General features: G+C 49.4%; 12 protein-coding genes across 12 annotated transcripts; 7 read left to right on the forward strand and 5 right to left on the reverse strand.

The window, feature by feature from the left end:
* Positions 1-611: 611 nt before the first annotated feature.
* LACBIDRAFT_294926 (uncharacterized protein) lies at positions 612-1,571 on the reverse strand (the record flags this gene model as incomplete). The annotated part of the gene is made up of 4 exons (XM_001884378.1): positions 1,476-1,571; positions 1,260-1,407; positions 978-1,195; positions 612-919 (listed from the first exon to the last, which is right to left on the reverse strand). Exons 1-4 carry the CDS (start codon positions 1,522-1,524, stop codon positions 612-614), a joined length of 723 nt encoding a protein of 240 aa, XP_001884413.1. The 5' UTR covers positions 1,525-1,571.
* A 1,591-nt stretch (positions 1,572-3,162) lies between these two features.
* LACBIDRAFT_294927 (uncharacterized protein) lies at positions 3,163-4,139 on the reverse strand. The gene is made up of 3 exons (XM_001884379.1): positions 3,923-4,139; positions 3,804-3,866; positions 3,163-3,752 (listed from the first exon to the last, which is right to left on the reverse strand). The coding sequence occupies exons 1-3, from the start codon at positions 3,933-3,935 to the stop codon at positions 3,328-3,330; spliced, it is 501 nt and encodes a 166-aa protein (XP_001884414.1). The 5' UTR covers positions 3,936-4,139; the 3' UTR covers positions 3,163-3,327.
* A 126-nt stretch (positions 4,140-4,265) lies between these two features.
* Positions 4,266-5,656, forward strand: LACBIDRAFT_303744 (uncharacterized protein; the record flags this gene model as incomplete). Its single annotated transcript, XM_001884246.1, has 4 exons — positions 4,266-4,590; positions 4,640-5,177; positions 5,235-5,577; positions 5,630-5,656. The coding sequence occupies 4 exons, from the start codon at positions 4,266-4,268 to the stop codon at positions 5,654-5,656; spliced, it is 1,233 nt and encodes a 410-aa protein (XP_001884281.1).
* Positions 5,657-5,871: 215 nt separating this feature from the next.
* LACBIDRAFT_303745 (uncharacterized protein) lies at positions 5,872-8,876 on the forward strand (the record flags this gene model as incomplete). Its single annotated transcript, XM_001884247.1, has 12 exons — positions 5,872-6,172; positions 6,243-6,396; positions 6,459-6,543; positions 6,608-6,694; positions 6,751-7,098; positions 7,156-7,246; positions 7,311-7,583; positions 7,637-7,716; positions 7,768-7,851; positions 7,910-8,094; positions 8,154-8,370; positions 8,430-8,876. The coding sequence occupies 12 exons, from the start codon at positions 5,872-5,874 to the stop codon at positions 8,874-8,876; spliced, it is 2,352 nt and encodes a 783-aa protein (XP_001884282.1).
* A 45-nt stretch (positions 8,877-8,921) lies between these two features.
* Positions 8,922-10,241, reverse strand: LACBIDRAFT_191248 (60S ribosomal protein L2). The gene is made up of 6 exons (XM_001884380.1): positions 10,229-10,241; positions 10,015-10,064; positions 9,841-9,956; positions 9,358-9,780; positions 9,164-9,305; positions 8,922-9,104 (listed from the first exon to the last, which is right to left on the reverse strand). The coding sequence occupies exons 2-6, from the start codon at positions 10,054-10,056 to the stop codon at positions 9,063-9,065; spliced, it is 765 nt and encodes a 254-aa protein (XP_001884415.1). The 5' UTR covers positions 10,057-10,064; positions 10,229-10,241; the 3' UTR covers positions 8,922-9,062.
* A 414-nt stretch (positions 10,242-10,655) lies between these two features.
* Positions 10,656-15,458, forward strand: LACBIDRAFT_330083 (uncharacterized protein; the record flags this gene model as incomplete). The annotated part of the gene is made up of 12 exons (XM_001884248.1): positions 10,656-11,419; positions 11,472-11,528; positions 11,575-11,641; positions 11,692-12,591; positions 12,652-13,727; positions 13,838-13,839; positions 13,989-13,993; positions 14,302-14,499; positions 14,560-14,709; positions 14,769-15,044; positions 15,118-15,185; positions 15,395-15,458. 12 exons carry the CDS (start codon positions 10,656-10,658, stop codon positions 15,456-15,458), a joined length of 3,627 nt encoding a protein of 1,208 aa, XP_001884283.1.
* Positions 15,459-16,198: 740 nt separating this feature from the next.
* On the reverse strand, positions 16,199-18,439 carry LACBIDRAFT_303749 (uncharacterized protein; the record flags this gene model as incomplete). The annotated part of the gene is made up of 10 exons (XM_001884381.1): positions 16,199-16,345; positions 16,403-16,735; positions 16,792-16,850; positions 16,905-17,000; positions 17,057-17,141; positions 17,195-17,251; positions 17,299-17,343; positions 17,393-17,528; positions 17,586-17,947; positions 18,005-18,439. 10 exons carry the CDS (start codon positions 18,437-18,439, stop codon positions 16,199-16,201), a joined length of 1,755 nt encoding a protein of 584 aa, XP_001884416.1.
* Positions 18,440-18,785: 346 nt separating this feature from the next.
* Positions 18,786-19,058, reverse strand: LACBIDRAFT_150287 (40S ribosomal protein S25; the record flags this gene model as incomplete). Its single annotated transcript, XM_001884382.1, has 1 exon — positions 18,786-19,058. A coding segment is annotated over one exon (273 nt), but the record flags the coding sequence as incomplete, so codon positions are not given.
* A 336-nt stretch (positions 19,059-19,394) lies between these two features.
* Positions 19,395-21,631, forward strand: LACBIDRAFT_191258 (uncharacterized protein; the record flags this gene model as incomplete). The annotated part of the gene is made up of 11 exons (XM_001884249.1): positions 19,395-19,602; positions 19,651-19,746; positions 19,799-19,923; positions 19,970-20,093; positions 20,149-20,208; positions 20,264-20,656; positions 20,706-20,828; positions 20,883-21,060; positions 21,121-21,195; positions 21,255-21,372; positions 21,429-21,631. 11 exons carry the CDS (start codon positions 19,395-19,397, stop codon positions 21,567-21,569), a joined length of 1,641 nt encoding a protein of 546 aa, XP_001884284.1. The 3' UTR covers positions 21,570-21,631.
* A 20-nt stretch (positions 21,632-21,651) lies between these two features.
* Positions 21,652-22,059, forward strand: LACBIDRAFT_303752 (uncharacterized protein; the record flags this gene model as incomplete). The annotated part of the gene is made up of 2 exons (XM_001884250.1): positions 21,652-21,727; positions 21,785-22,059. 2 exons carry the CDS (start codon positions 21,652-21,654, stop codon positions 22,057-22,059), a joined length of 351 nt encoding a protein of 116 aa, XP_001884285.1.
* Positions 22,060-22,226: 167 nt separating this feature from the next.
* Positions 22,227-23,791, forward strand: LACBIDRAFT_303753 (uncharacterized protein; the record flags this gene model as incomplete). Its single annotated transcript, XM_001884251.1, has 3 exons — positions 22,227-22,421; positions 22,474-23,160; positions 23,219-23,791. 3 exons carry the CDS (start codon positions 22,227-22,229, stop codon positions 23,789-23,791), a joined length of 1,455 nt encoding a protein of 484 aa, XP_001884286.1.
* Positions 23,792-24,060: 269 nt separating this feature from the next.
* LACBIDRAFT_294931 (uncharacterized protein) lies at positions 24,061-24,961 on the forward strand. The gene is made up of 3 exons (XM_001884252.1): positions 24,061-24,208; positions 24,262-24,709; positions 24,774-24,961. The coding sequence occupies exons 1-3, from the start codon at positions 24,083-24,085 to the stop codon at positions 24,905-24,907; spliced, it is 708 nt and encodes a 235-aa protein (XP_001884287.1). The 5' UTR covers positions 24,061-24,082; the 3' UTR covers positions 24,908-24,961.
* The last annotated feature ends 695 nt before the right edge of the window (positions 24,962-25,656 follow it).

The following is a 25,656-nucleotide window of genomic DNA, read 5'->3' on the forward strand; positions in this document are numbered from 1 at the left end:
ATAATTGCCACCCGTCTCTAACTGGAGCACCTCTTTTAAGATTCCTTTTTTCCGACCGATGACATCCAAATGACATCTAAACAGGCTGGAGAGTATTGCGTCCATTTACATACCACAGTGAAGATCATCTCTACTTATCACATCACGAATCGCAGAAGTGTTACCAGCTGCCCTTCAGAGCCTTCAGGTTCCCAGTTACCTCATAATCATTCTCATGAAGTGGAACCGAAAACCATGATAAAGGGTGGATGTGCTCCCTGTTTCTGTCTCGCATACGCAACCAGATTTCTACTTAGGTTGAAGGAGAAATCTTCGTCAAAAATCGATTTTACCGAAGCAGAGGGAAGCCTTTATGTTGTGTTTTCGAGTGGAATAAGTTTTTAGTCCTGAAAGCAACAATTGAACATTCAACAAATATTCGACAAGGTATACATGTGTAGCTATCACAAAAAAGGACATCCCAATTATCTTTCCATCATCAATCGCAACCTTCGAGAAAGTAGATATTAGCACCGAGAAATAACTTCGGATCACGACTGCCCAGGAGATCCCTCAACCATCACACACATATAATAGATAAGTAAGCGAGAGGAGAGTTTTGCAATGTCATTTTACACCTGGGGATAAGGGCTCATCGGTTGTTGCTGTGGTGGTGGGGTGCCCGCGTAGCCGCTGACGGGTGTACCAGGGTTATATGGGGGATACTGGGCTTGGGGCGAAGGGAATTGGCTTTGGGGAGCCGAGAACTGCGAGATGCCAGTGTTGTCCATCTTGACCTCGTATGAGGGCTGAACGGGGGCGGAGATGACGGCGGGAGCGGTGAAGTCGTATTCGCGCACCGAACTGGTCCAGACGTTGGAGTGGCCCTTCATGTGCGCCATGACGGTGAATATGAGGAGGGTGATGGTATACGCCATAACTGCGAAAGAAAAGGTTGAAAAAATGAACTAGGAACCGAACAAGGTAGGAAAACGTACTCAAGAACCAGTTGATGAAACCCAGGGCCTCAATAGTCTGAGTTTCAGCACAGATAGTCGCAACGATGCCCTTGGCACGGCCACAGTTGCCAATCCACACAGTGCTGGCGACGTTACCCGCGGAGGCGACCCACATAATCCAAAGGAACCACAACCAGGCCAGCTCGACGACAACCATGGACGTCAGGGCGCCCTTGCGCCCAATGGAGATCATGAGCCTGACAAAAAAATTTTTTTAGAGGATTCATCGCGTATGAATGGAGGAAAAGACGCGTTACATACATAGCGGGTAATGAGAGAATGGTGAGGAGCCCAGTAGCCAGTGACAACGCAGCGTACTGGAAATAAGCACCACTAACGATCGAATTCGTCCACGAAACGATGTGCGCGCTCATAGCTAGGACCGCAAGACCCATCACACTCGTCGCGACTAAAAAAAAGGTTGTCAGTCGAGGAAGTAAAATAAATAAAAAAGAATCCAGAAACGGCGGCACGCACTAAAGACGATGGTCCGCGACAACGAAAGGAATTTGTTCACTTCAACCATACTTGAATTTGGGGAAGAGGAGGAGGGAGGACTTTCAACGAGTGGTGGGAAGGCTTAGGATGGGAGGGAAAGCCTTTGAATGTCTAGATCCGAATTTATGGGGAAAAGGTGAAGAGCAATCTTTAGATCCAGGGACGAGCACATATCCGATAAATGAATAAGTAAGTAGGGCTAGAACTGCCACGACGCGTTCCTGAGATGGTTTGCGGGATGCCAGGTGTCTTGGCATGGCGGGATCACTGAAAGTCTGAAGAAATTGCACACACGATTTGATAGTCGACCCACACTCGAGAAGGGGCTTATCATTATTGTTCTGCTGTGCCCGAGGAGAAAGAGCGAGCCAGTCGAGATTTTAGCTTTCAATTTCATACCTATGAGTCCTCGATCACCAGAATCTCCGAATCTGGACAAAGTAGAAATTCGTCGTGCGTCGCAACGAGATGATGCTTATTGTGGAATCAACCTTGGGGAAATTCGGTTTTCCTATTGTTCTGCTCCGTATATACATACGGCTTTGCAAACAACGTTGTTTTTATTTTGGAGAGGACGAGGGAGGATGCTGAAATTTTTTCTTGGCATTGTTCGGACGTTAGGCGGACGGGAATCAAATTGCAAGGCGGGATTTGGGAGGTAAACAGGGAAGCAAAAAAACAAATCAAAACAGTCATCCGTCACCTGTTCTCAGAAATCCCTCGGCGGCCCAGCCTCGAGGACAGATAAAATTCTGGCTCCTTTTGTCGTCCTCTGCCTTTCTTCCTGGTCACCAGCCTAGGTAAAATCTGTAGAAATAGAAAATGCAGTGCGCACAACATCAAAATCGGTGCGGCAGTGTACGGGTCCCTCTCATCGATATCACACGTTCAGGTCAACGATACATGTATGCGTACATTCAGGCATGCCGCATCGCATCCCGACGCGCTGCTTTGTCCCATGATTGTCACAGAGCGGAACCAGTTCCTGATAAATTGACGCTCGGAAAAGACACGGAAAAGCGCACTCTCAACGCACTCTAATTCCGTCCTTTGTCTACTTGGTGCACATTGGCATGATGGCCATGCTCAGTGCTCCAAAATTATATCGACAGTGTCCTCACCCTATCTGATGAAATGCGAGTTTACGTGAACTTTGAAGTACCCATTTGGGTTACTGGTACCAGTAGTAAGCTTAACAGTTGTCAGGGAATGGACGTGGAATCAAGCACAGCCAGATCACCATGAGAGTGAAAGGATGTAAATGGGCGTACGCGGCGAATCGATAAGAGCTTGCAGAATGGGTATCGGTTGTGAAGCGACGCCAGTCCGCGAACAGCCTAGAAGGGGTGAACAAGGTTATGGAGGGCTTTATGGGCGTCTGAAATGAAGTGGAAACAACAATGCATTCAAAGCGTCCCAAAAACAACACAAACGTCCGGCTGAGCTACCAGTCATTGGACCTCGACAACGAGGAAATGAAAGATGGGCAACAATGGAGAGAACACGTAACTGGTGGAATAGTCCAGGTCTGAAGTTTATCAATCAGTTCACATACCAGTCGAATTGATAAGAGCTTGCAGAATGGGTATTGGTTGTGAAGCAACGTCAGTCCGCGAACAGCCTACAGGTGAACAAGGTTATCGAGGTCTTTATGGGCGTCTGAAATGAAGTGGAAACAACAATGCATTCAAAGCGTCCCAAAAACAACATAAACACATCTCGAAACGTCCACAATGAACTCACCCCATCCATAAAATCAATAAGTTAATCATAATGTCAGTAAAACATCCACAGGTGGGTTATCCACCATTAAATACTCAACATTGGCAAGTCACCTCGCCCCCAGTTCCGTGACGATAAAATCACGCGGCACCTGATCCCCAGGCCCATCCTCCCCAAAAAGCGCACGAAAGTTGAACCAGCCCTTCGGGACACCAACAACATGCGCAGTGGCGCCAGTCTGAACCGCAAAGTCCAAGTGGGGCCTACTTCTTGACGCGAGTCTGTGCGTGGCGACGTGGCAGAGGAGGATGAAAAAGAGGAGGAGGATGATGATCGTTGAACGGGTTTTAAAGTGGATGGACGACGAAGATGTTGATTGAAATGGTAAGGATGAGAGGAAGCGGTCTTTGATGGATGGTTTTTGAGGGGGCGCAAGGAAAGCGATGGAAAAGTCGCGTGTGGAGGACGGGGAAGAGGGTGTCACTATTATCGCGGGAAGAGGCGATTTTTCTGAAGCGAGGGGAAGGGAGAGGTCTGTATAGAGTGTTGGTTAGCGTAGGATGAAACAAGGGTGGAGGGACGTACCGAGTGGGGCCGGGATCAAGGTGTAGTCCCGACGATGTGGCGGCAACCTGTGCAGACGAGGAGCTACACGGGTACGCTATCAGCAAGGTGTTTTCGTGTTTGTGGTAGATGCGGCTTACCTGGGCGGGCCATATTACAGAGATAAAGATGAAGCACAGAAAATACCGGCAGTACACGACGTCAAGAAAATTCGTCCTTGCGACTGGAGGTGAACAGGGAGGGATGGCGAAAAAAGGGTACTTCTGCGGAGAGAAGCGCTTTAGAAACGAACTCAAAGTTCAAAAATGAATGTGGGGCAGCTTTGTTGGCTGGGAGAAAGGCTTTAGGGTAGAGAACAGTCAGTTGAAGACAGGGGAACGAAGAGCTCTGCTTGTTGAACAGAAAAGGTACAGCAGGGACGGATGGCTTTGTAAGCACAAGGTACACATATTTAGGCCAAACAAGTCAACATATCGCGAAAAGATGGTCCTCATCGAGTCGCCGTATCTCTCGGAATCATCCAGGACATTGCGCACCAGCAAAGTATCTTCCAACGCGTACATCCTCTCCATTTCCTCTTTGCCCGGGTATTATGCCGCCTCCACCTCAGCACCTTCAAATGTCATCGAGATATTCGATAAATCCACTTTGCAGAGAATACAATCCCTCCCAGGCCATGAATCAGCTACAACCTCCCTATGCGCCATCAACACCATCGCAGGCATCTCCAAAAAATCACTCATATCGTCCGGAAAAGACGGGAGCGTCAAAGTATGGGACGATCGCTCAAATTCGCACAGCATAAAAAGTGATTAACCTTCAATTCAACTCCATGACTCTGAACCCCCCCCACATAGTGACGAACCCCGGTAAACCACATGCGCTTTTATGCTGCGCGGTTTCGCCGGACGGGTACACCGTCGCAGCTGGTACGGACCTCCAATCCGACGACGCACTCATCCTATACTGGGACCCTCGCCAACCCGCAACGCCCCTGCGCACACACGGGTCAACGCATTCGGACGATATAACCGCGCTTGAATTCAACGAGTCCGGTACCCTCATCCTCTCAGCCTCCTCGGACGGGTTAGTGAGCACGTCCAACCCAAACGAAGACGACGAGGACGAAGCGGTGGTTGGGGTAGGTAATTGGGGATGTAGCGTGTCGCAGGCGGGTTGGATTACGACGAGGAGAGATGGGAGTGGGGAAGCGGCGATTTGGGCTGCGAGCGATATGGAGACGTTTAGTACTTGGTCGGAAGAGCTTGACCGGCTGATGAGTGTGGATATTAGGGAACCGTCGGTCCATACCCAGCAGAGAACGTGGGTGACGGATTATTTGGTTACGTGTGATGCTAAGAGGGGGGTGTTGAACGTCTTCACTGGATCTAATGAGTAAATTTTTCTCTTTTCGACCTTACCAGTTGGATTGCTGATAATTTTTTGATGCAGGGGAGACATCGCGCTACTTACAAACTCCAATCCTTCAGTAAACGATGCGCCTTGGACGTTGCATAACCTATGGACGGCAGGCCACGTTGGGGTTGTGCGGTCTCTGTTGTATGACGAGGAAGAAAACGTCCTGGTCACTGGAGGAGAGGACGGCAAACTGAACGTGTGGCCCTGGCCTTCTTCTTTTGTCGCCGACGGACGCGATGAAAATATGGACGTGGACGTTCCTGCGCCTTCACCTCCACCCGTTTTTTCTCCGCCGAAAAAACGGAGAGAAAGGAATGTGTCTCCGTCTAGCGGAGGAGACGGGAGGGGTGATTCGGAGGATTATTTGAATGGGGAGGTATGAATCTTTTCTCGCCTTACCGACGAACCATCTGACTTTTTTTGCGAAGGAGGGAGTCAAGAGGGCTAGAAGATGATCGGGCTATGAATTATTAAGTTCTGGTATTAGTCTGTGTCCTATGCCCGTCATACCCCGGATGCTTGTAACTCATTTCAATGCTACTGGGATCTTGTATCGATTGAGGTTTACTTTCAAATGAGTTTTCGCCTCCATGCAGAGGTAGTCGCATCACGTGCTCAATCTTTTCTTCCAATCCTTGAATTTGAGTCTTTCCTCTCCCAACGTCCAATCATGCCGCGCGAGAACCGAAAAAGAGGAAAGAAACATAAAAAGCAAGCGGAAGAACTGGAACAACAACCCTATCACCCACCACCACTTCCTGCTGCACAAGAAGAAACCGGCCAAACACCATCCTGGATACTTTCCTCGTCGAAACAAACCGAGGAAATTAACCCCGAAGCGCCGTATGGGTACATCGACGCGGATGTGAAGGCGTATTTCCGGACTGTTGATGTGCAGATCCGGGAGTGGCAGGAAAGCCGTGGGTATCGTGAGGAGGAGGAGGAGGGTGGGGACGTAGATCCCAACGAAGGTTCGTTCGGACTTTTCCCCTCGCAACTCACTTTCTAATGCAACGTTACGTTAACGTTAACGTTTTATAGAACGTCGGCTGTTCTTCGTCGCAGCTTTAAAAGAGATGCAAGGGAAAGAAAAACAAATGGCTACGGACCCCGACTGTTCCGTTATCCTGGAACGAATGTTTTATTCCATGGACGACTTTGTGAGGCGGGTGTTCGTGGATAGTTTGGCTGGTTCGTGAGTTGTTATTGTACGTGTGTATATACCACAACTTTTGACCGTTTGATTTGCGGGGACAGGTATGAAACGCTTGTGAAGCATCGGTTCGCGTCGCATGTCTGCCAGACCTTGTTTTCTGTGGCTAGGGATACGGTGTCTAGAGAGGTGTGTGCTTGCTTGGGCTCTATGTTTCTTATACTAGTCGATTTAATATCTCTGTTCATTTTAGACGAAAGGCATCTTCCCATCCGTGCCCGATTCACCAGACAAGGGCGAACTTCGAACACTAACTCAACTAATCCTAGACGTTTCCGAGGTTCTCTTAAATCCCTTCATTATCCCCTCTTCACCCACTAACCTTCCTTCACTCAGGAACTCCTCCCAACCTTCCCCTCACTAATAATGGACCCATTCGCATCCCACGTAATGCGCAGCCTTCTCCTCCTTCTCTCCCCCACCCTCTCCTCTTCCTCTTCCTCGGAAGACGACTCCTCGGCTGTGAGATCCAAGAAAAGTGCAGCGTGGAAAGCCAAGCAAGGACCCATGAAATCCGTCTTTTCCAATTCCAACGAAGGCAAGGGAAAGTCCATCCCGCTCAAAAGCGCCCCTTTGGAGTTTACGGAGATGGCCAGGCGGTTCGTACAAGTTTTCAGGGATCAGCTTGGGGAGAACGAGGTAAGGGCGATGGCTGCTAGTAAAGTTGCCGGTCCGGGGCTACAGGTTCGTTCTTATTTCGTCTTTTTTTCGTTCAAATCTGGTTTTTGACGGTGTTTATAGGTTCTTTTGGAGGTCGAGGCTGACCAAGGTATGGCTAATGAGCCGGGGTCGCTCATGGATAGGGTTATGGTTGGATTGATCACTGATTGTCGTGAGTTTCTTTGTGTTTTGTAATTTATCATCATCATGCCTAACTAAAATACTTTACTCACTAGAAAATGATCCCTCAACCATGCCTGAAGCCTCTGATTATCTAGGAACGCTCCTTCGAGATCCTTCATCATCGCACATCCTTGAAATCATCACTTTTCGCTGTCCGCCCTCTGCATTCGACAAACTGTGGGCTATATATTTCAAAGGCGCACTGCCGAGATTGGCAGTTCACCCCGTTGCGAACTTCGTCCTTGCCAAGGCGCTAGAACGGGTGTCTGAAGGTCAGTTATTGGAGGTGTGTGCGGAGTTGAGAAATACGTGGCATAAATTGATCAGTAAGTTCTATGAGCCGTTTAACTCTGAAAATGAACTGAAAGTTGATGGTTAGGTACTTCGAGGACGGGAGTGTTGCGTGCTGCTATTGATAGAGCTGCTATTTTGCAAGCTCTTGGCGAGGAAATTGTTGAAGTGAGTTTTTTCTCTCTCTTCTTTCGATTGCTTGAGCTTATCATTGAACAGGCCACATATCTGGCTTTCAACCTCGAGAGTACTGAAGGTCGTCTGCTACTGGTGCCTTGTGTTCTCATGTTGTTACCTCTCCAAGTAGGTGTTCACATTGATTAGCTAACTCCAAAGCTTTTTCTGACGTCCGCTCGAACAGGATTACAAAACCGCCCTCGCCTCAGGTCCTACCCACAAAAAAGACGAACAACAGCAACAAAACTACCACCGCGGTCGTCCCCAACCACCCTCCCAATCTCCACTAACACCCAAAATCCAAGGCTCAGTGCTCCTCCAATCCTTCCTCCGTCTCCCAGAACCACACAATCAACCTGTTTTAGATAGGTGCTCCCTCTCTCCTCTTCCTCTCCCGCTTCTAATCTAACCTTCCTTCCCACATACAGCATACACTCCATACCCATAGAAGATCGTATAAAAATCGCCCACGATTCCTCCGCATCACGCGTGTACGACGTCCTCCTCGACTCACCTACCGTACCCTTGAAGGCCAAACGTCAGTTCGTGATGGGCTTTATAGGGCATTATCACCTTCTCGTCGATGATCGGATAGGAAGTAGAGTTGGGGATAGGTGTTGGGCGTTTGCGGATACGTATCTCAAGGTTCTTTCCTTCTCCCCTTCTACTTTATGTGGGGTTGATGTGATATATATGAAAAACAGGAAAAAATAGCAAAGTCACTGATATCCCACGACCAAACCCTCGCCGCATCCTTTTACGGGAAATTCTTTGCGAGGAATCTGAACCTGTACCTCCTCCAACGCCGACCTGAAGAATGGCGGAACACACAGTCTGAGAAGAAGAAAGCGTCCTTGCCTCCTCCCCCGCAGGTCAAAGATGTGGAAACAAAAATAAAGGAGGAGACTCCGAAAAAGCGGAAGAGGAAGCCTGAGAATGAGATTGATGAGTTGTTTGACGCTGCGCTTGGGAGGAAGATCAAAAAAGCTGCGTTGGTTACGATACCGGTGAGCGAGGAGAAGGAGGGGGCGGTGGTCAAGGGGGAGGAAGTTAAAAAGGAGGAGGATAAATCGTTGAAGGCTGTTTTGGGTGCTATTCGCTCTGCACCAAAGGGAGAGGAAAAGCACAGGAAGAAGAGGAAAAAAGTATAAAATACTGTTGTTATTGCTCTAATGCACTCTTGATTCACTCAAAGTCTGTGTCAAGATCATAAAAAGCATGGCGCATACAATCGTCGTGTTGTGGTTGCATATGCATGATGTGCAGACGGCATACAAACTTTTGTTCGGTGTACGTAGTCGTAAGTAAGGCGAGGAGAAAAACCCAATGCAACAAATCTAAACCTCCTTGACCTTGACGGTACCACGCAGCAGACCAGTCTATGGTCGTTGTCAGACCCCAGGTTTTGGAGATAAAGATGAAAAGAAGAGAAACGTACCCTGCGTGCGGCAATGAGACCAACTTTCTGTCCAGGAACGGCGGAGCGGGCGATGGTGGAGGCCTTTCCGATATGTTGATGGTTACCACCACCGTGAGGATGGTCCACAGGATTCATAGCCACACCACGAGTACGGGGCCAGCTGCGGATATACATCGTTAATAATTCCAGGAGAATGTAACGTAAAAACGTACTTGTAACGCTTGGCCTTGTATTTGTGGTATGCCCTTCCAGCCTTGAGCAATGGCTTATCAATCCTCCCACCACCGGCTACAATCCCAATCGTCGCCCTCGCACCGCTCGAGATCGTCTTCTTCGCACCACTGGGAAGACGGATACGGGTCTTGTTATCGTCCGGGCTGTGTCCAATGACAGTAGCGTAATTGCCCGACGTGCGTGCCAGGGCACCGCGATCGCCGATCTTCTCCTCGACGTTGCAGATGATGGTTCCTTCGGGGCACTGCGAGACGGGGAGAACGTTGCCGACGGTGAGGGTGGCTTTCTTGCCGCAGTAGACGAAGGCACCGGTGTGCAGGCCTTCGGTTGCGATGAAGGTTTCTTTGCGGAGTTTGTACCTGTAGGGATCGCGGAAGACTACGCGTGCGAGGGGGGCACCGCTGTGAATTTTATTTTGTGTGAGAATGGAGGGGGAGAAGGAATAATGGGATGTAACGCACCGACCGGCGTCGTGGATGATCTCTTTGACGATTCCGCGGATGTAGCCGTTGCGCTCCGCAAAGTCGAGGTTACGGAGTCGGGCGGGCTGCTTGTTGTGGTGGGTGTGCGATTTGAACTAGTAAAGGGATAGCTTTGAGTTACTTCGTTGTTGCAAGAGAATTGAGGGGACATACAATGGCATGCGAACGCCTTTGTGCCCTAATAACCCGACCCATTGCGAATACTGCAAGAGATACTGTCAGTGCTGATCAAAAAATGGTTGGGTACATCCAACAACACCCCAAACCATCCATCCAAAAGTGACCCAATTTCGATGCCGTTTTCTCTCTACATCGTCCATGGGTCCTCTATGTGTGCGCTGGATGCAGGGTAAACGGGCATACTCACATCCTAAGTGTCTTGAGGAACGTTGGTTGTGGACTCACCTCTTGACAGAGGACAAATGCTTGAGAAGCAAACAAGAACAAAGTGATTACCTCAGCAGGATGGTGGAGGCGGCACGAATATATATGCTCATGGCAGTCAACATGGATGGCAGTGATATTGTTGTATTTGTATTGTATTTAAGAGGTGGGCGTTGAGCAAAGATGAGTTGAGGTGAACGAAGACGACGATGAAGAGGTGAATTGAGACTCCGCTGTTGACCTGCAGCGACTTACTGCTCTCCTTGCTGCTCCTTGGATCTGAAGATAACCTTTTGGCAGTGGTACCGGCGGCAGACTGGCTTACCTCGCTACGACAACTTGCAGCGACTTCCATGATTCATATCGATCGAAACAACACAAAGCAGGACATCATTCTACAAAATGACAAAATGATTTCATGGGACGACCATTTTGACCAAGACCCATTCATCGCACACCTCGACACAACCCAACATCATCCAGGTCCAGTAGAGACAACACATGATTCTCCAACAAGCACACGCGGAAGGAGCTCGTCCCTTTCACCAGTCCCGGATCCTTCCCCTCAGCCTCAGGAAAAGGAGGCGCCACTGCAAATCCCCGTAAGGGAGGAGGAAGAGGAAGACGAGAACGAGAACGAGGCAGTGCCAACCGCAATCAACGAGGCATCACGTCTCTCAACGCCCCTCAGCGAACTTTCCCCCCCTCCAGACCAGGACGAAGCACCAGACGGAGACACGCAGAAGCCATCATCACCCCCAAAGCCAGAGGTCTCTGCAGACACTAATGACACGCAATCCACTACAACTGACGGGAGCAAGTCAGAGGCAACAAAAGAGGATCCCGGTGACGGTTCTTCAAATACTTCTCAGCCGGCGCTTACTGCACCGGGTGTATCATCATCATCGTCACTACCGCAGCCAATTCAAACACCTGCCATTCAGGAACCCTCTGATCAAACCAGCCCTAGTAGCAGCCCAGCATCTCCAGAAAAGGCTGGTCCATCCATGCCGTCACACTCGCCAACCAATATCAACGGCACATCACTATCACCTACCTCGACATCATCCACGCCAAACTTCATACAACAAGCTCAAGACGCCGCGCTGTTGAACCCGAGTCCCGGTGACCCAAAGGTGGAATTGGTGTTGGAATTGAATCTAGAGTTGCTAAAGTGCGTCGTTTGCGGAATAAACATGAACATGCTCTAAACATCATTTTTGTAGAATTTTAATAGCGCTTCAAGGCAAGGGAGTTTTGCCCTCTGACGCCCGTTTTCAGCAGTGAGTTAATACCTCGCAAGTATTTCTGACGTCTAACTTGTCCCAGATACGCACAACGTATTCAATCCAACCTTGGCTGGATGGCGTCATCTGCAGACTATCACAGGTTGGGGGTAAGCCGTTGTCCCCCCTCTTCGCTTTCACGATATTCACAATTCCACAGGGTCAAATCGTACAAGCACAAACATCACAGGGAAAACATTCAAAGGGCCCCATCCACCCAATAATCGAACCACCTGCTTTCATAGAATATGGGTCGGATCGCATCCAGCAGATATACTTCGAGCTCCCCAAGACTTTTTCCAAAGAGATCAACCTTCGTCAACAACTTGCTGCCAACGTCGCCGTCCCTGCGAATACCCTACACTCCATGGTCCCTGGCAATCTCAAACGCGATCGGTCAGACGAACCAATAAGCGAGGTGATGAGCAGTAAGAGGAGAGACACGGGTGAGGGCAAACTGCGGCCACCCTCGGTATCTCCTTTGTCACATTCTGCTTCAGGCATGATGCCCCCTCCGTCGTCAATACCGCAGCAGCAGCAGCAGCAGTTGAACCCAACGCATGGCGTAACCCTACCCGTAGCCACTCATTTCTCCCTCCCCATGTCCACGAGCAACACGAATGGCGTCTCTGGGAACATGATACCCCCACAACTCCAGCAACAGCAGGGAGGAGGAGGAGGAATGGGAATAGACCCGTCGGTGGGAATGATGAACACGGATATACAGAGAGCAGCTGTCCGAGAGCGAGAGCGACAACAACAAATACGTTTAGCCCAACTGGCATCACGACAACTCTCACCCCAATCCTCGCAGCCTCAACCAGGGTCAATACCAAACGTGAGCGCGAACGCCGCTGCTGGGCCGTCAAGTGTTGGTGGCGGAGGCGGTGGTGGTGGGGATTTACCACCGACAATAGCAGCATTGCCTCAGCCCATGCAACAGGCCTATCGGATCCTCAATACCCCCAACCACCCATACATAAAATATATGATGCAAAATCTTCCAGGGTTCCACACGATGCCTTTGCAGCTGCAGTTGAACAAGATGGTTTCATTTCAGGTGTGTTTTTCTTCTTCTCTTTCGAAATGTGGACGATGAGCTGAAGGGGCACCGTTGTAGACGCGGCTCCAACAACAAAGAGAGCAAACCCATAGGGAACAGATGGCCCGTGCTATGGCAAGTGGTGGTGCTGGTGGTGCTGGGCGAGGAGGGATGATTCAGCAACAGCAATTAGGAGACAACATGGCGGTGCAGCAAGGTACACAGTTCCCCGTGACACCCGCTTCACCCGTGCATGCGTCCCAAAATCCGATGTTTTCTGGCCAGGGAGGCGGTGGAGTAGGGGGAATGGACCCAAGGATGGCAGGAATAAATATGAACAATCTAAATCCGCAACAACGGCATATGCTCTTGATGCAGCAGCAACAACATCAACAACGGAATAATTCTGGTGGTGGTGGTGGTGGTGGAAGCCAAGGAGGGATGAACTTGAACAACCCCCAAATGAACATGAACCCCATGCAGATGAACCAGGCGAATGTGAACCCCCAACTCGCTGCGTTCCAAGAACAACAGCGGATCCGAATGGCACAAGAACGTATGGCCCTCGCAGGTGCTGGTAATCCCGCTGGAGGTATATCGCCCACCTCCCCCGACCCTGGTGCTTTCCGCTCGAAAAGCACGATACCGGGTATAGCACGGAGTGCTCGGTCGCCTACTGATGCTTCTACGTCCATTTCCCCGGTGCATAACCAGAGTCAGACATCGAGAGGAGGGAATATGGGGATGACGCAGGAGGATTATCAGAGGATGATGATGCAGCAGCAGCAGGGACAGGCGCGGGCTATGGCGCAGAGTCCGGCGTTTGGACAGCAGGGATGGGGGCAGCAGCAACAGCAGCAGCAGCAGGAAAGGCAGCAACAGCTGCAGCTGCAGCAACAACAGCAATTCGGGATGTCACCACCAGGAAGCGCAGTTGGTGCGCCTTCGCCACCGAATAGTCAAAACTGGAATGGCGCGCAGTACCCGTTTTCTTCGTCGTCTCCTATAGGTGGTGGTGGTGGTGGTCTTGGGGAAATGCAGCAGATCCGACATTTGAGTGCCACCCCTGCGCCACAACAACAGCAACGGCAGATGACGCCGCAAAATACAAGCCCGCCTACGACTGAAAACGAAGCGGATTGGTTTAATTGGCAGTGAGGGGTTTACTTACCTGCTTTTCTTTCATCGCCCACTCCTCTCTCTAACCCTTGCCCTCTCTCTGGGTGAAACACGACCCCCCTACTTATTCGCTAGTTATTATTAGCTGTTCGTCCGTCCTTTTGACCTTTTCCTCTCTTCTTGATGGGTGGCTGGTGAAGAGAAGAGTTTGGCCATTTAACCGATGAAGATTTCTTCTTCATTTCATTCTTTCATTCTTCTTTCTCACTTGCTTTGGTCTACTTACATTCCTATAGCCTCTGTGAGACCCCTCCTTTTCATCGGATTTGTGTACCCATACTGTATGCCTCACCTTAGTAAATAAAATGTTGGCAAATATCTGGTGTGTTCCAAAATTAGCACACGCATGGCATGAATGATCGTGATCGAGAAAGAAATTAGGAGGGTTTACCGGTTTTTCTTCCGTCCACGACCATGGTATTTGCAAACTTGCAGTCAAACGAGAAAGACGCGTTTTTCTCCCTTCTCGACGAGTTCAGTTCCCTTATCTATCGTGTATACCACATCAACTTACCCTTGATCCATCATGATTTGCATAGATATTTTCAGTCGCGCCCAGAAATCTTTGCTGCTTCAAGCGCTAACAGCCAGGATGTATCGGGGGTAGCTGCGTCGGCTGTTCACCGCGCCATGGCGAATAACCCAGAAGCGACGGCTAAAATTGTTTCCGCCGGATTGAGGCACGCTGCAGGTCAGACTAAGCCGCCTGGGGGTGTCGCCGGAGGTGCTGGCGCTGGTGGTGCTAACGTGAGTTGTCATCCCTCCTCACCTCACTTGCAAGATCATACGATCTGATCGCCATCTCAGGCGTCATCGGAGAACGACGTGAGCGGCTTTGCAGGCCGGGTGGCAGCTGCCTCTATGGCGTTCTCGAATCGACACAATCCCTCCCCAAGTTCCTCCTCAACAAGCCCGCCTCCTATCGCTGAGAAACCGCCGTCCTTCTCTTCTGTCCGGGTACGTGTTCTGCCATTGATCTCATTGGTTGATTGTGGGTCCTGATCTGCGAGTTTTAGCAAAAATTCGGAGAGGTCGACACATCGTCTCCAAAGAACATATTTGGCTCACTACGCGGTTCCACCGCTGCCTCCAAAACGACTTCTCCCCCTCCCCCTCAAGCACCAGCACCCGCATTTACAGCACGGCAGAACAATAGCAATTTTGGGCCGCCACCGACCAGGCATAATCCGCCGCCACCACCACCTTCGAGACAACAGCCAGAGGAAGAAGAGGAAGAGGAGGAAGAGCAGCAAGGGGAATGGGCGAATGTCTTGTATGATTATGATTCAGGGGTGCGTTCTTCAGATTTATGCCCTTCTTGGAGGTGATGATGGTGTTGATATGGTCTTCTGGCCTTCTTTTTAGGAAGCAGGGGATCTTGTCATCAAGGAAGGGCAGCGAGTGCTCGTTACGGAGAGAACGTCGGATGATTGGTATGTCGCGTGTTACCCTTTACTTTTACATGGGGGTGGGTGGATCTTCGGCGGTCCTCCCTTCCCCCTTTTTTCAAATGGGACTTTATATATGTTTCCTCATCTCACAACTCCTCTTTCGTCATTCGTTGGCTACTTATCGATTCCTTCACTGCTATTGGACAATCCTTCTCTGACCTGGAACTGACGTATACGCCATTGATTGACAGGTGGACCGGAGAACTTAACGGGAAGAAGGGCCTGTTCCCGGCGTCATATGTCGAACCGCTTTAAATAGGACGTGTTCTTTGCAGGAGATGGGGGTGCGTTATCTGGCTGGGTGTGTGTACTTTTACTCTCTTCTATTACTCCCACTCGTACTACTTATCTCCGTTGGACTTGTTGCTACTACCATCATCATCATCACTATCGCATTCAGCATGTACCCATCGAGTTTCTGGCAAAGACCTTTGAAAAGCACGAAATCGACCATGTCCATATCTGTCCATGATTGAGATTGGGTAATGATAGAATACGGCAAGGCACCACGCGTTTCGATTACCTCTCCAGTTCCCTGGTCCTTCACTGTCTAGGCTTTTTGCGTCCGACCTCATTGAGCCATGTCAAGCGGTGATGCATACCAGCTTCTAGCTTCAGCCAACTTCGCTTCCACATCCTCTGACATAATATGGGTACTTGGCATGGTCCTACAGTCATTCGTCAGTTGGCATTCCCGTATATGTATAAAATCACCGACATATCTCCCCGAAATGCCAACCCTGCGCCCCTTTTTCCGCCCATGAAAGTCGTGTCCTGTCATGTCCAATTGACATGAATTGGCTGCCAAGTTCTCAAAAGTTCTCAAGATACGCGTCGTGCCTGGCACATTTAACGAGAAGCTTTGCGCTGATAGCCTTCACGTGGGATGGGGCAGCACCGGTTTCGAAGGAAATTCTAGTAGAAGCGAAAGGCAGAAAGATTGGACCTCAAAGGCTCAAATAGGTCAATCGATTGTATCACCGCATCTTACAGTACTATGTGCACGCGTCTTCCATCTCCTTTCGCCATCGTTTCTGAACGTCAATGCTTTCCAGGAAAATCTTATATTTCGCCTCGAGAAGCTTCATCTCCCTCGTCGTTGCATTCGGAGAAACCAGCGTCCCAGGAGGCGTCATTTCAACCTAACAAAACAGAAACGATCAGTCACTTGACGATGGAAAAAGAAATTTAGAATCAACCATGATATCCCACAAGGCCTCCGCGTGTCCGCTGCCCTCCATTTCTTTCCGTTTTTCCGCTTGCGCCCCCTCTACCTCCGCTGCGAACCGGCCGAGCATCGCAGCGCCGAGGACCACCGCGCTCCCCGCGTCACGGGGGAGCACCACCGGCATTTTGCACGTGTTGGCGAAGAGCTGCATCAAGAAGAGGTTTTTGGCTTGCCCGCCGCTCATGTAGATTGAGGTGATCTGGTGCCCTTTGGCGTTCATGGAGTCGATGATGTGCCGTGTTTGAAGCGCGATGGAGAGGAGTGTTGCGTGGTATTTTTTGGCGAGGTCGTGTAGCCCTGAGTCCTGTGCGAGGTTTGAATGTGTAGAACTGAGATGGGGGGAAAGAGAATGCGACTTGCAAGTTCCAGCCCTGCTATGGAGCCACGCATGCGTGGGTCAGCGATGGGTGATCTATTTCCTGCGGTGATAAATTTGAGGTTCATCTCAACATCAGGGATAGAAAAATGCGAACCATGGAAATCGGGGTATAAGTGTAAATCTTTTGTTAGTTCAGTGAGTGTTTCGGCCCCATTTTCTACTCTCAGCTTTTCAAGAGTCTCTTGGAGGACTAAAGCATGTCAGAAACTAGCAACAGAAACAAGATTAGTAGAAAGAATAGCATACCTGTATGTATGTTCTTCTGTTGTTCTTTTCCAAGTTCCACCAGTTTCGGATAGAAGGAGTGCGTTGTCAACATGAAGTCGATTAACTTGTGGTCTTGTCAGCTATAGTTGAATCTGAAGAGAAAGAGGACGGCTTTACCTGGCCAGTAGAGGATTGTCCTCCCTCGCTCATCCACCAACCACGAAAGACGGGATCCTAGAACATCTGTAAATTTGAGAAGGGCAAGCATTGAGAGCTTATACCTTAAAGGGCCCCCATACCCCGTCAACGAAGATGCCTTCAGGACTCTACCAGTGAAGTTAAGACGGGAAGAGCCCAGAAGGTTGTTACACAAACCTGCACGATATGACAAGTACTTGTTCCTGCAACAGCCGCTAGACGATGTTGAGATTCGTGGAGAGATGGAAGAACCTCAGATGGTACTCCGTTTTCGCTATATCTAGCAGCCACGGTGCCCAACCACCCTGAATATCTGAGGTGAATTGTTATCAACGAAGTAGCTTTCGGAGAAAGAAAATAAATGACTCACGCGTCAATCAACCCACTACCCACCGGGGTGCCCTCCACCAGTCCAAGCTCATCTGCAGCTCTCTTCGATAACCCTTTTCCAACAGGAATTCCAGCAATCAGCACCTCCCCCTGGTTTGCTCCAATCTGCTTGCACTCCCTCTTGATGAGTTCCTCGAGTCCGATTTTCTGGAAAAAGGACGGCTCCCAACCGCTTTTTGGAACGAAGCTACATTTGCAAGTGACGGAACAACACGAGCGCGTGCTGTCTTTTGTAGCTCGGTAGGTGAGGAAGTCGGGAAGATCGAAAAACTGGCATTGAGAAAAGAGGGTCGGATCCATGCTATTTTTTAGCCAGAGAACCTTGGGAATTTCCATTTCTAACTAAAAGAGGGGACTCTTGAACTCGAAGGCTGAATGAAGAGGACATTGGAGACGTACGCTCATTGTACCGCCGACATAGTCAAGCACCACTGAACCTGTGCCATTGACGAGGTCCGCTTCCTTCTCTGCCCTGTGGTCAGCCCATAGAATGACATTTCGTCCCCCCTTCTTCCCAAGATCATCTCCCTTGGTCACCGTGACAGGCTCCCCGTCAAAGTTGGTTACTGCCAGAGAGCATGTAGCGTCAAAGCCCAGCCCTTTGACCGCAGACGACGGCAGTCGGGCCTCAGATAGACACAGTTTAATAGCAATTGCGATCTTATCCCAGGTATCGGTTGTCGATTGCTCAAAGATACGATGATCCTCTGGATTGCGCCAAGTGATGGTGTCCTGAGTGGAAGACGCGACTATTGATCCGTCCTTTCTGACGAGTATGGCACGGGCTGAACCTGTGCCAACGTCGATGCCGATGTAGTAGCTTTCCGATGACATCCTGCGTGTGTGGACTCTGGGGAAGACGTTGGTGCTTAAAGTAAGAGGTTCCCCGGCCCGAGCCTAAAAAAGGTCGAACGAAAAAAAAAAATCACAGTTCACTAAACCGCGGACTCAGGAGAAATATCTATCCTATCAGCGAGTGCAGTTGACGCACTGAATCAATATAAACTCTCAAGTGATCAAAGAGTGAGTGTTTTTGCGCAGATGCATGGGTGATTTTATGTGGGTGAGGAATACATGTGCCTAGCGAGCATAAATGACGGTAAAGACGGACATCTACTCTGAAGATGTTGACCGTGCTGAGGGAGTTGATTATTAGCCTGGAATCACAGATCAAGCAAACATTCGACATACTGTAGACCAGCTGCGCCGAGTGATGCACAATCCTCTTGATGTGTCCCTCCTTCTCCATATGTCTGATAGCAACGCGCGCCAAGCTGCCGTTAATTTTGAGACGTTCGATGAGGATGCTCTGGCTGACGAATTTGAAGGTGGGGACTTCCTTCATGATACGGTCGTAGGTGACTTTGTCGAGAGCAACGGTGTGCTGGGCCTTATCCTTGACCTTTCCCTTCGACCACTTCTTCTTCTTTGCTGATTTGCCACCACTGCTTGATGTGGGCGCCGCTGCTTTGGCTTTGGCCTGAAAACAAAAAAGGTATCATCAGTAAACCTCATCCTGAGTCGAAAGAGTCCATCCAGCTGATTCCGATGAGTATGACGACCATTTATCCACCGAGTACGGTGAACGGACGTTCAAACATCGTATATCTGCTAAAATTTGAGAGAGGGTGCTCACCATGATTGCTTCTGACCGTCGATGATGAGGGCGACGCTGGATGGACTGTGCCTTTCAGAGGGTTGCGTGCCTTGTTTGTTTTCTGACGTAAGCGTTGTTAAGTCCGCGACCTCCACGTCAATCGAATGGACCAACTTCGAACTGTTGGAGGCGATGGTTCCGTGGCTCCTCCTCCTCCTACCATTACCACTGCCTGGCCTTGCAACTACGGATAAAGTTTATGGGGTTCATCCTAATTTAATTTCGAAATACGTGCCCTCGAAATCGGGGTCGTGGAAATGTCTAGATGGATCGAAGGAGATACCTTGGAAATTCGTCAATGACGATTCGTGTGACTGTCCAGACGGAAGTGATGAGCCAGGTGCGCGAGATTGTACTTTATCTGAAGCAACTCAATAATGCTGGTTAGGAACCAGCGCCTGTTCTAATAGCACATTCTATTGTTGGAACGAGGGTCATGTTGGCGCTATCATTCCAAGTTCACGAGTGAGGGACGGATTGTGCGGTACGAGTCGTTATTCTTGGTATAGGGCGCGTAATTCTCAGCTAGCCGATAGAGCCTCAGTGCTGCGACGGATCAGATGAACTGCCAGGAGTCTGCCCGAACGTATGCAAGGAACTTGGGGAGTCGTATAGAAAGAAATTTGCAGAGGAGCGCAGGTTACAAAAAACGGTCAGTTCTGTTCAACGGCATCGTCTGCCGTGACGCGTTAACGACGATCGAACAGGGCTCCAAAATACGTTCCACCTATATTGCTTTCGCACATAAAGAGAAGAAACGCCTAGAGGGCCTTGTCGAAACTTTGTCGCAAGAAATCAACGTTAAAGAGCAGGAAGTCGAACGGTTGCGAGGTATGAAAGTGATTCTTTGATGATCTCACGAAGCTGAAACCGATGCCTTCGACAGATATCGCTGAGCGCACCGAGTCTATTTCTCAAGCCGCGTTGGAACACAAACAGAAATCTCGTCAGTGGAAATAACAAGCCGATGTAAAGCGTATCTCTCACCTTCGTGTTTTCAGCCCTCTACCAATCTCTAATCACCCATCACAACGCTCTCAAATCACTACAGCGGGAACATAAACAGCATTTGGAACGCGAGAAGGCCCTTGGTAACATCCTTGACGCACTGCGAGCAGGTTACAATCCAAATTATCAAGATATGGCTGTCCTAGAAGCCGTTCGTGGATGGGAAGAGCTCGCTGGCCTTCCTCACATTGGGGCAAGTGAAGAAGTCAAGGAAGGCGAAACCAAGGAAGAAGGGGAAGCCGTAGAAGCCACTGAAGATCTTGAGCCGGGAACGTGGACTGCCGATCAACTCAACGATGAGCTGGACGCGTTGTTGGAGGCGGATCACGTATCACTCCTCTTGGAGCATGAGGAGCATATTCAATCGCCTACTGAGGGTTCCCTCCGTGAGTAAATACCAAATCTGAAGCAGTGGTCATGCTTATTTCCTATTAGTGTATGATTTGACTTCGTACTTGCCGGATTTCGTCCTTCCTCATTACGAGTCCTTCAAGGACACGTTGATCAGTTGGCTACATACCCTGGGTATCATCCATGGAGATTTAGACAGTACAGCTGGTGAATTCTCCTTCGATCATAACCATGTCCCGGATTGATTCAATCTTTCTTAAGCCGATTCTTCTCGTGCCCACCAAGCCCTGACCGACGCTGAAGCTGAATTGGAGCGTGTCAAGAATGAAAGGACGACCGCTGAAGGCGACATTGCCGAGATCTTTAATATCCACGGCTTTGGCGCTGCTGGCGAGTGGAAGAAGCTTGATGGAACATGTTTGGAGACGGAAGTTGGAGAGTGCGTATATTACTCCTTCCTAGGCCTCTATCGACACGCTTACTGTGGCTTCGATTACAGCTATACTTATGAGGTCTGCTTGTTTAATGAGGCAAAACAAAAACCCAACCACGGTGGACAAACATTCAGTCTAGGGTCAGCTTTGTTTTACTATCCATTTCGATATAGTACTGACTTGCTCGATCTTGAAATAGGAAATATGATTCTTGGAATCCTTCACCTGACGTTAAACCAGGCGAACCCGAATATTATCAGAAACAGGTGTACAAGCACGGTACTCGATGCTGGAATGGCCCCGAACGTAGTGTCGTGGTAAGTGCTCAGACCATTCTCAGTTCCTTGAACTTTTCTAACTTGGCTTCGCGAAGCTGCTCCTGACATGTGGGATTGAGAACGCCATCCTGACGGTACAGGAACTTGAGAAGTGCGAATATCAATTCACTGGAACGACACCAGCTCTGTGTTTGCCGCTCGATGAGGGCAAGAAGAACTCTAGGGAGGAGCTATGATCACGTTGAATCGCCGCCACAGGCTTGTGTTTTTAAGCTACCTAATTTATATCTTTGGAGAGTGGACGAGCATGAGACTTTTATGATTTTATCTGACCCAATAGCGTCTTCACTTGACACAACCTTTTCAACCACCGAGATTATTCTTCGAGAAGTTGGTATGTTCGTTCAACGTGTTGCTACCTTTATGCTGATGGGACTTCTCCGTTCTACAGACACCGACAATTTACCGCGGTCTCCCATAGCAAGACTATCGACATCGCTCGCACGTGTGAGGAGCGCGAACGTCACATCAGTTTGTGGTATCAGAAGGTGCTCAAGCGCTCAAGTTGGACCAAGTTTGCAATCATTCAGCTGGACGACTGCTTTCAACACTGTTTTCAGTCTGTACCCTCTTGATGTTTGGCGGTTGTACTGTCATCGCGTCATCCGATACATCTCTGACCATCTCGCACAGACTTTCAGAGGTTTCCGAGTTGACATAGGTTGACATATCGGACTATTCCTGCAGATTTGTACTGATCAGCTACATTCTAAGTATTAATTTAATTCAGGTACATATGGTTGGCATGGGGAGCGCTAATCTATTTATACTTAGGTGTCGAATTGCTTCATATTGAAAACTCGAAACTTGCTTCCTAATCCCATACCAACGAAATGGGATCGGATGTCGAGCAAAATGCCTTACTTCCTCTGACTGTGTTTGATCTAGTCTTTCAACAAACAACCTTCGTTACTGGGTGGCTCGTCGAGGGGACTATCGACGAGAAAGCGTTGAGTTACGCGTTGGACAGACTCACTCAAAAATGGCGCATGCTTGCCGGAAGACTGCATTCTATCAAAAGCCCCACCGTCAGTATTTTTTTCTGTGGTCTTTCGCTGTAATGACTTACTCCATCTCTAGGAGACGAAGTGGTTCATAAGGATACCACTAGGCCCAATCCCCGATGATTACCGTACATACGCGTTGACAACGGAAATCTCACAGCGCCCGCTGTCCAGCTACGTCTCAATTCCCATTCCACAAATATCCAATTCCCCACCTCCCGCAGTCTTCTGTCACCCTCTGACGCCGCGCCAGTACACCGCATGGGAATCGGCAGACTACCCGTTAACGTGCTGGCACCTGACCTACTTCCCTGCGTCGGCTAATGGTGGAACTGCTTATACCGGTATCGGGTTCGCTCGTTCGCATGCGGTATTCGATGGCGTAGGTGCTGCGCTTGTTATGAATGCTCTTGTTGCGGAAATGCGGGGACAAGAATGGGCTGTCCCCCCTTTGCCATCTGGAGGGTTAATTTCTAATCCCGTACAAGAGGCGTTGGATTTGGAAGCTGGTGCTGAGGAAGAAACCCTAGAGCGTTATCCAGATTATAATGCTTATACGTCCCTTGGATTAGGCGGTCTCCTGAAAGTCATAGCCTGGCATGTGGGAGAAAGATATTGGAGGGGTGCTGATAGGCGCATTATTCTCCTTCCGAAAAATATCGTAAAGTTGCTCGTGGACGACGTACGATCTACTCTTCAACGGGAGAGTCAAGTGACCACTCATGTTACCACTGGGGATATTCTGACCGCGTGGATCTTCAAGGTATGTTTCAGTCTGATATCTGGCAGCGCTGTTCAACTCACAATTCTGCGTTTACTAGACGATATATTCCAGCGGCATAGATCCAAATACACTCGTCCACTGCACAAACCTCGCGTCTTTCCGTTCACTTCTTCCAAGCAAAACCCACTCTTTAGCAGATTACCCACACAATGCCTTCATTCCAGCACCTTACCCCCTCATGTCCGCTGCAGACCTGAGCTCCTCCCCTCTTCACGAACTATGCAACGTCTTAGCGACTTCCCGGCTCTCTTTAACAACTTCACACGTCATCCAAGCATACACCACCATAAATTCCATTTCAAGAGCGTTTCCCAATAACCCTGCTGCTGGAGACACACTCGTGATATCCAACGTATCTGGGTCTAGGATTTTGGAATCTGATTGGTCCCCTGTTGGAGCGAAGAGGACGCTGTGTAGTTATCGATACCAGTTGACACCGCATAAGCTGCTCCTTACGAATGCTGTTTTCATTTCGGGGAGGTTGGATGATGGGAGTGTGGTGATTGATGTTACTTTGACTGAGCACCGCTTGTCGCTTTTGGTTGCTGAGATTAACAGGTTGGGTAGTAGTGGAAGTGGGTTCAGTGATCAGCACGACTCTCTTGATTGAGCAGGTTATTCGGAGTCTTCGCTTTCGACTTGCTTTCACTTTGCTTTCAAACTTGATTTCGTATCTTAGAATCTTAAATTATACCATTGCTAAGTCTGTATTGTTACTGATAACAAAAACCAAATGCCGTTCTGTTCGTACGTAGAGTAACGCGTGGGACAGTAACAAACCTGAAAAAAAAGGTCGTACGAGCCTGACGTCTGACCATCAAAACAAATCAAAAATGGCGCAGGATCAGCGTTTTCTCCTCCCTCCTACCACCTCGAGCTTCAACGTTTCCTACACGCACTAATGGCGGCTAACAAGAAGTCGACCGACGCGTCAGAACTTCCAAACGCCTTTCTCCTCAAATGGGCCACCAGACTGACCGCAGTGCTGTTCATCATCGCGACGTGTAGTTGGCTCGACACCATAAAAGTACGTCCCTCTCTCTTATTTCGCGATACCCGTCTCTAAACGCGTCTTTATAGGACCGGTGGTACGTCTTCGACCCCACAACCCTCCACCAACTCGCCCAATCCGCCATCGCCTCCTCCCCAAACTCCACCTCCGGAATGATCCAACACATCCTCACAAACCTCACCCTAACCCACCCCCCATCCCAAATCCACCTAAACCCGGACTCTTCCGAATGGGTGTTCAACAACGCCGGAGGGGCGATGGGCGCGATGTACATCATCCACGCCAGCATCACGGAGTATCTTATTATTTTTGGGACGCCGTTGGGGACGGAGGGGCATACGGGACTGCATACGGCTGATGATTATTTTAATATACTTGTTGGGGAGCAGTGGGCTTTTGAGCCGGGGAGGTTGGAGATGGAGAGGTATCCTGCTGGGTCGGTCCATTTTTTGCCGAGGGGGACGGCGAAGCAGTATAAGATGCATGAGGGGTGCTTTGCGCTTGAGTATGCTAGAGGTTTGTGCGCTTTTTTTTTTTTTGTGGGGTGGGTGGAGTTGATTGATTGATTTGTTGTTTGTAGGTTGGATTCCGTTGATGTTGCCGTTTGGGCTTGCGGATACGATCACGTCGACGTTGGATATTCCGACGTTTTATAATACGGCGAGGATTACGGGGAGGGAGATGATTAAGAATTTGTTAATTGGGAAGATCTAATAACTTGGGTCGATTTTTTGTTGTCGCTCCTCGACTAATTATCATCGTTGTGGGCAACAAGTTCATTGTTCTGACTGATGGTCTTAAGCATAGGGTCTTATGGAGAACCCGTCGTCTGAAGGTGTTCAACAAAGTTATAAAGTACTTAAACTAGTCTGGCACATGATGGACCTACAAGGACCTACATCTCGTCCTCGGGAGGTAACGACCTCCGAATAAAACAGCTCCCAATATCTGGTGCAGGTCCATTGGCTCAAAAGTGACGCTATGCATCTCCGATGGCACCCACTAGTCTGAGCGTCTCAAGTGAGTTTCTCCGTGCGAAAGCTGTCCAAGAAAAGGTGGTATGAATGGCAACAGCTAATGGCAAAATGCCACGACTACAACCAGGTTGCTTTAGATGTTTGTCAATGGAGCAGTGCGGTGATGCTCCGCTGCACTGCGAACGTGTCTTCGCGGGAGCTGGTTAAAGGATAAATGTGCGTCATTTTAATTAGGGAGCGGAAGAAGGAAGTAAAAATTTAGAGAGTTATGGCAGGCAGCGGCCGAGATCTATGGCAACGGATGCAGGGAAGAGGTGCAAACTCCGAGCTTTGAGCGCTTGAGCACCCGTAGTGAAAGCCGAGAGAGAGACAAAAGATGGTTCATTGTTGACTATCTTTGAGATAGAGGTGTAACGTGGGATGATAAGCTTGGACAACTGAGGAGTTGTTGACGAGTAGAGGAGCTAGATGCAATGGTTGGCGTCA

The sequence above is a fragment of the Laccaria bicolor genome, genomic scaffold (assembly GCF_000143565.1).
Source record: "Laccaria bicolor S238N-H82 LACBIscaffold_25 genomic scaffold, whole genome shotgun sequence".
Taxonomy (NCBI): domain Eukaryota; kingdom Fungi; phylum Basidiomycota; class Agaricomycetes; order Agaricales; family Hydnangiaceae; genus Laccaria; species Laccaria bicolor.

What these genes read in the sequence shown, in the direction of transcription:
- LACBIDRAFT_294931 (XM_001884252.1), top strand. Translation starts at nt 24,083, where the DNA reads ATGGCGGCTAACAAGAAGTCGACCGACGCGTCAGAACTTCCAAACGCC. An exon ending in GTTGGCTCGACACCATAAAA is followed by an intron (nt 24,209 to 24,261) that starts GTACGTCCCTCT and finishes GCGTCTTTATAG; the next exon opens with GACCGGTGGTACGTCTTCGA. An exon ending in TGCGCTTGAGTATGCTAGAG is followed by an intron (nt 24,710 to 24,773) that starts GTTTGTGCGCTT and finishes TGTTGTTTGTAG; the next exon opens with GTTGGATTCCGTTGATGTTG.
- LACBIDRAFT_294927 (XM_001884379.1), bottom strand. An exon ending in CTTGATCCCGGCCCCACTCG is followed by an intron (nt 3,753 to 3,803) that starts GTACGTCCCTCC and finishes CACTCTATACAG; the next exon opens with ACCTCTCCCTTCCCCTCGCT.
- LACBIDRAFT_191248 (XM_001884380.1), bottom strand. Translation starts at nt 10,056, where the DNA reads ATGGGTCGGGTTATTAGGGCACAAAGGCGTTCGCATGCCATT. An exon ending in AAAGGCGTTCGCATGCCATT is followed by an intron (nt 9,957 to 10,014) that starts GTATGTCCCCTC and finishes TCCCTTTACTAG; the next exon opens with TTCAAATCGCACACCCACCA. An exon ending in TACAAGGCCAAGCGTTACAA is followed by an intron (nt 9,306 to 9,357) that starts GTACGTTTTTAC and finishes GTATATCCGCAG; the next exon opens with CTGGCCCCGTACTCGTGGTG.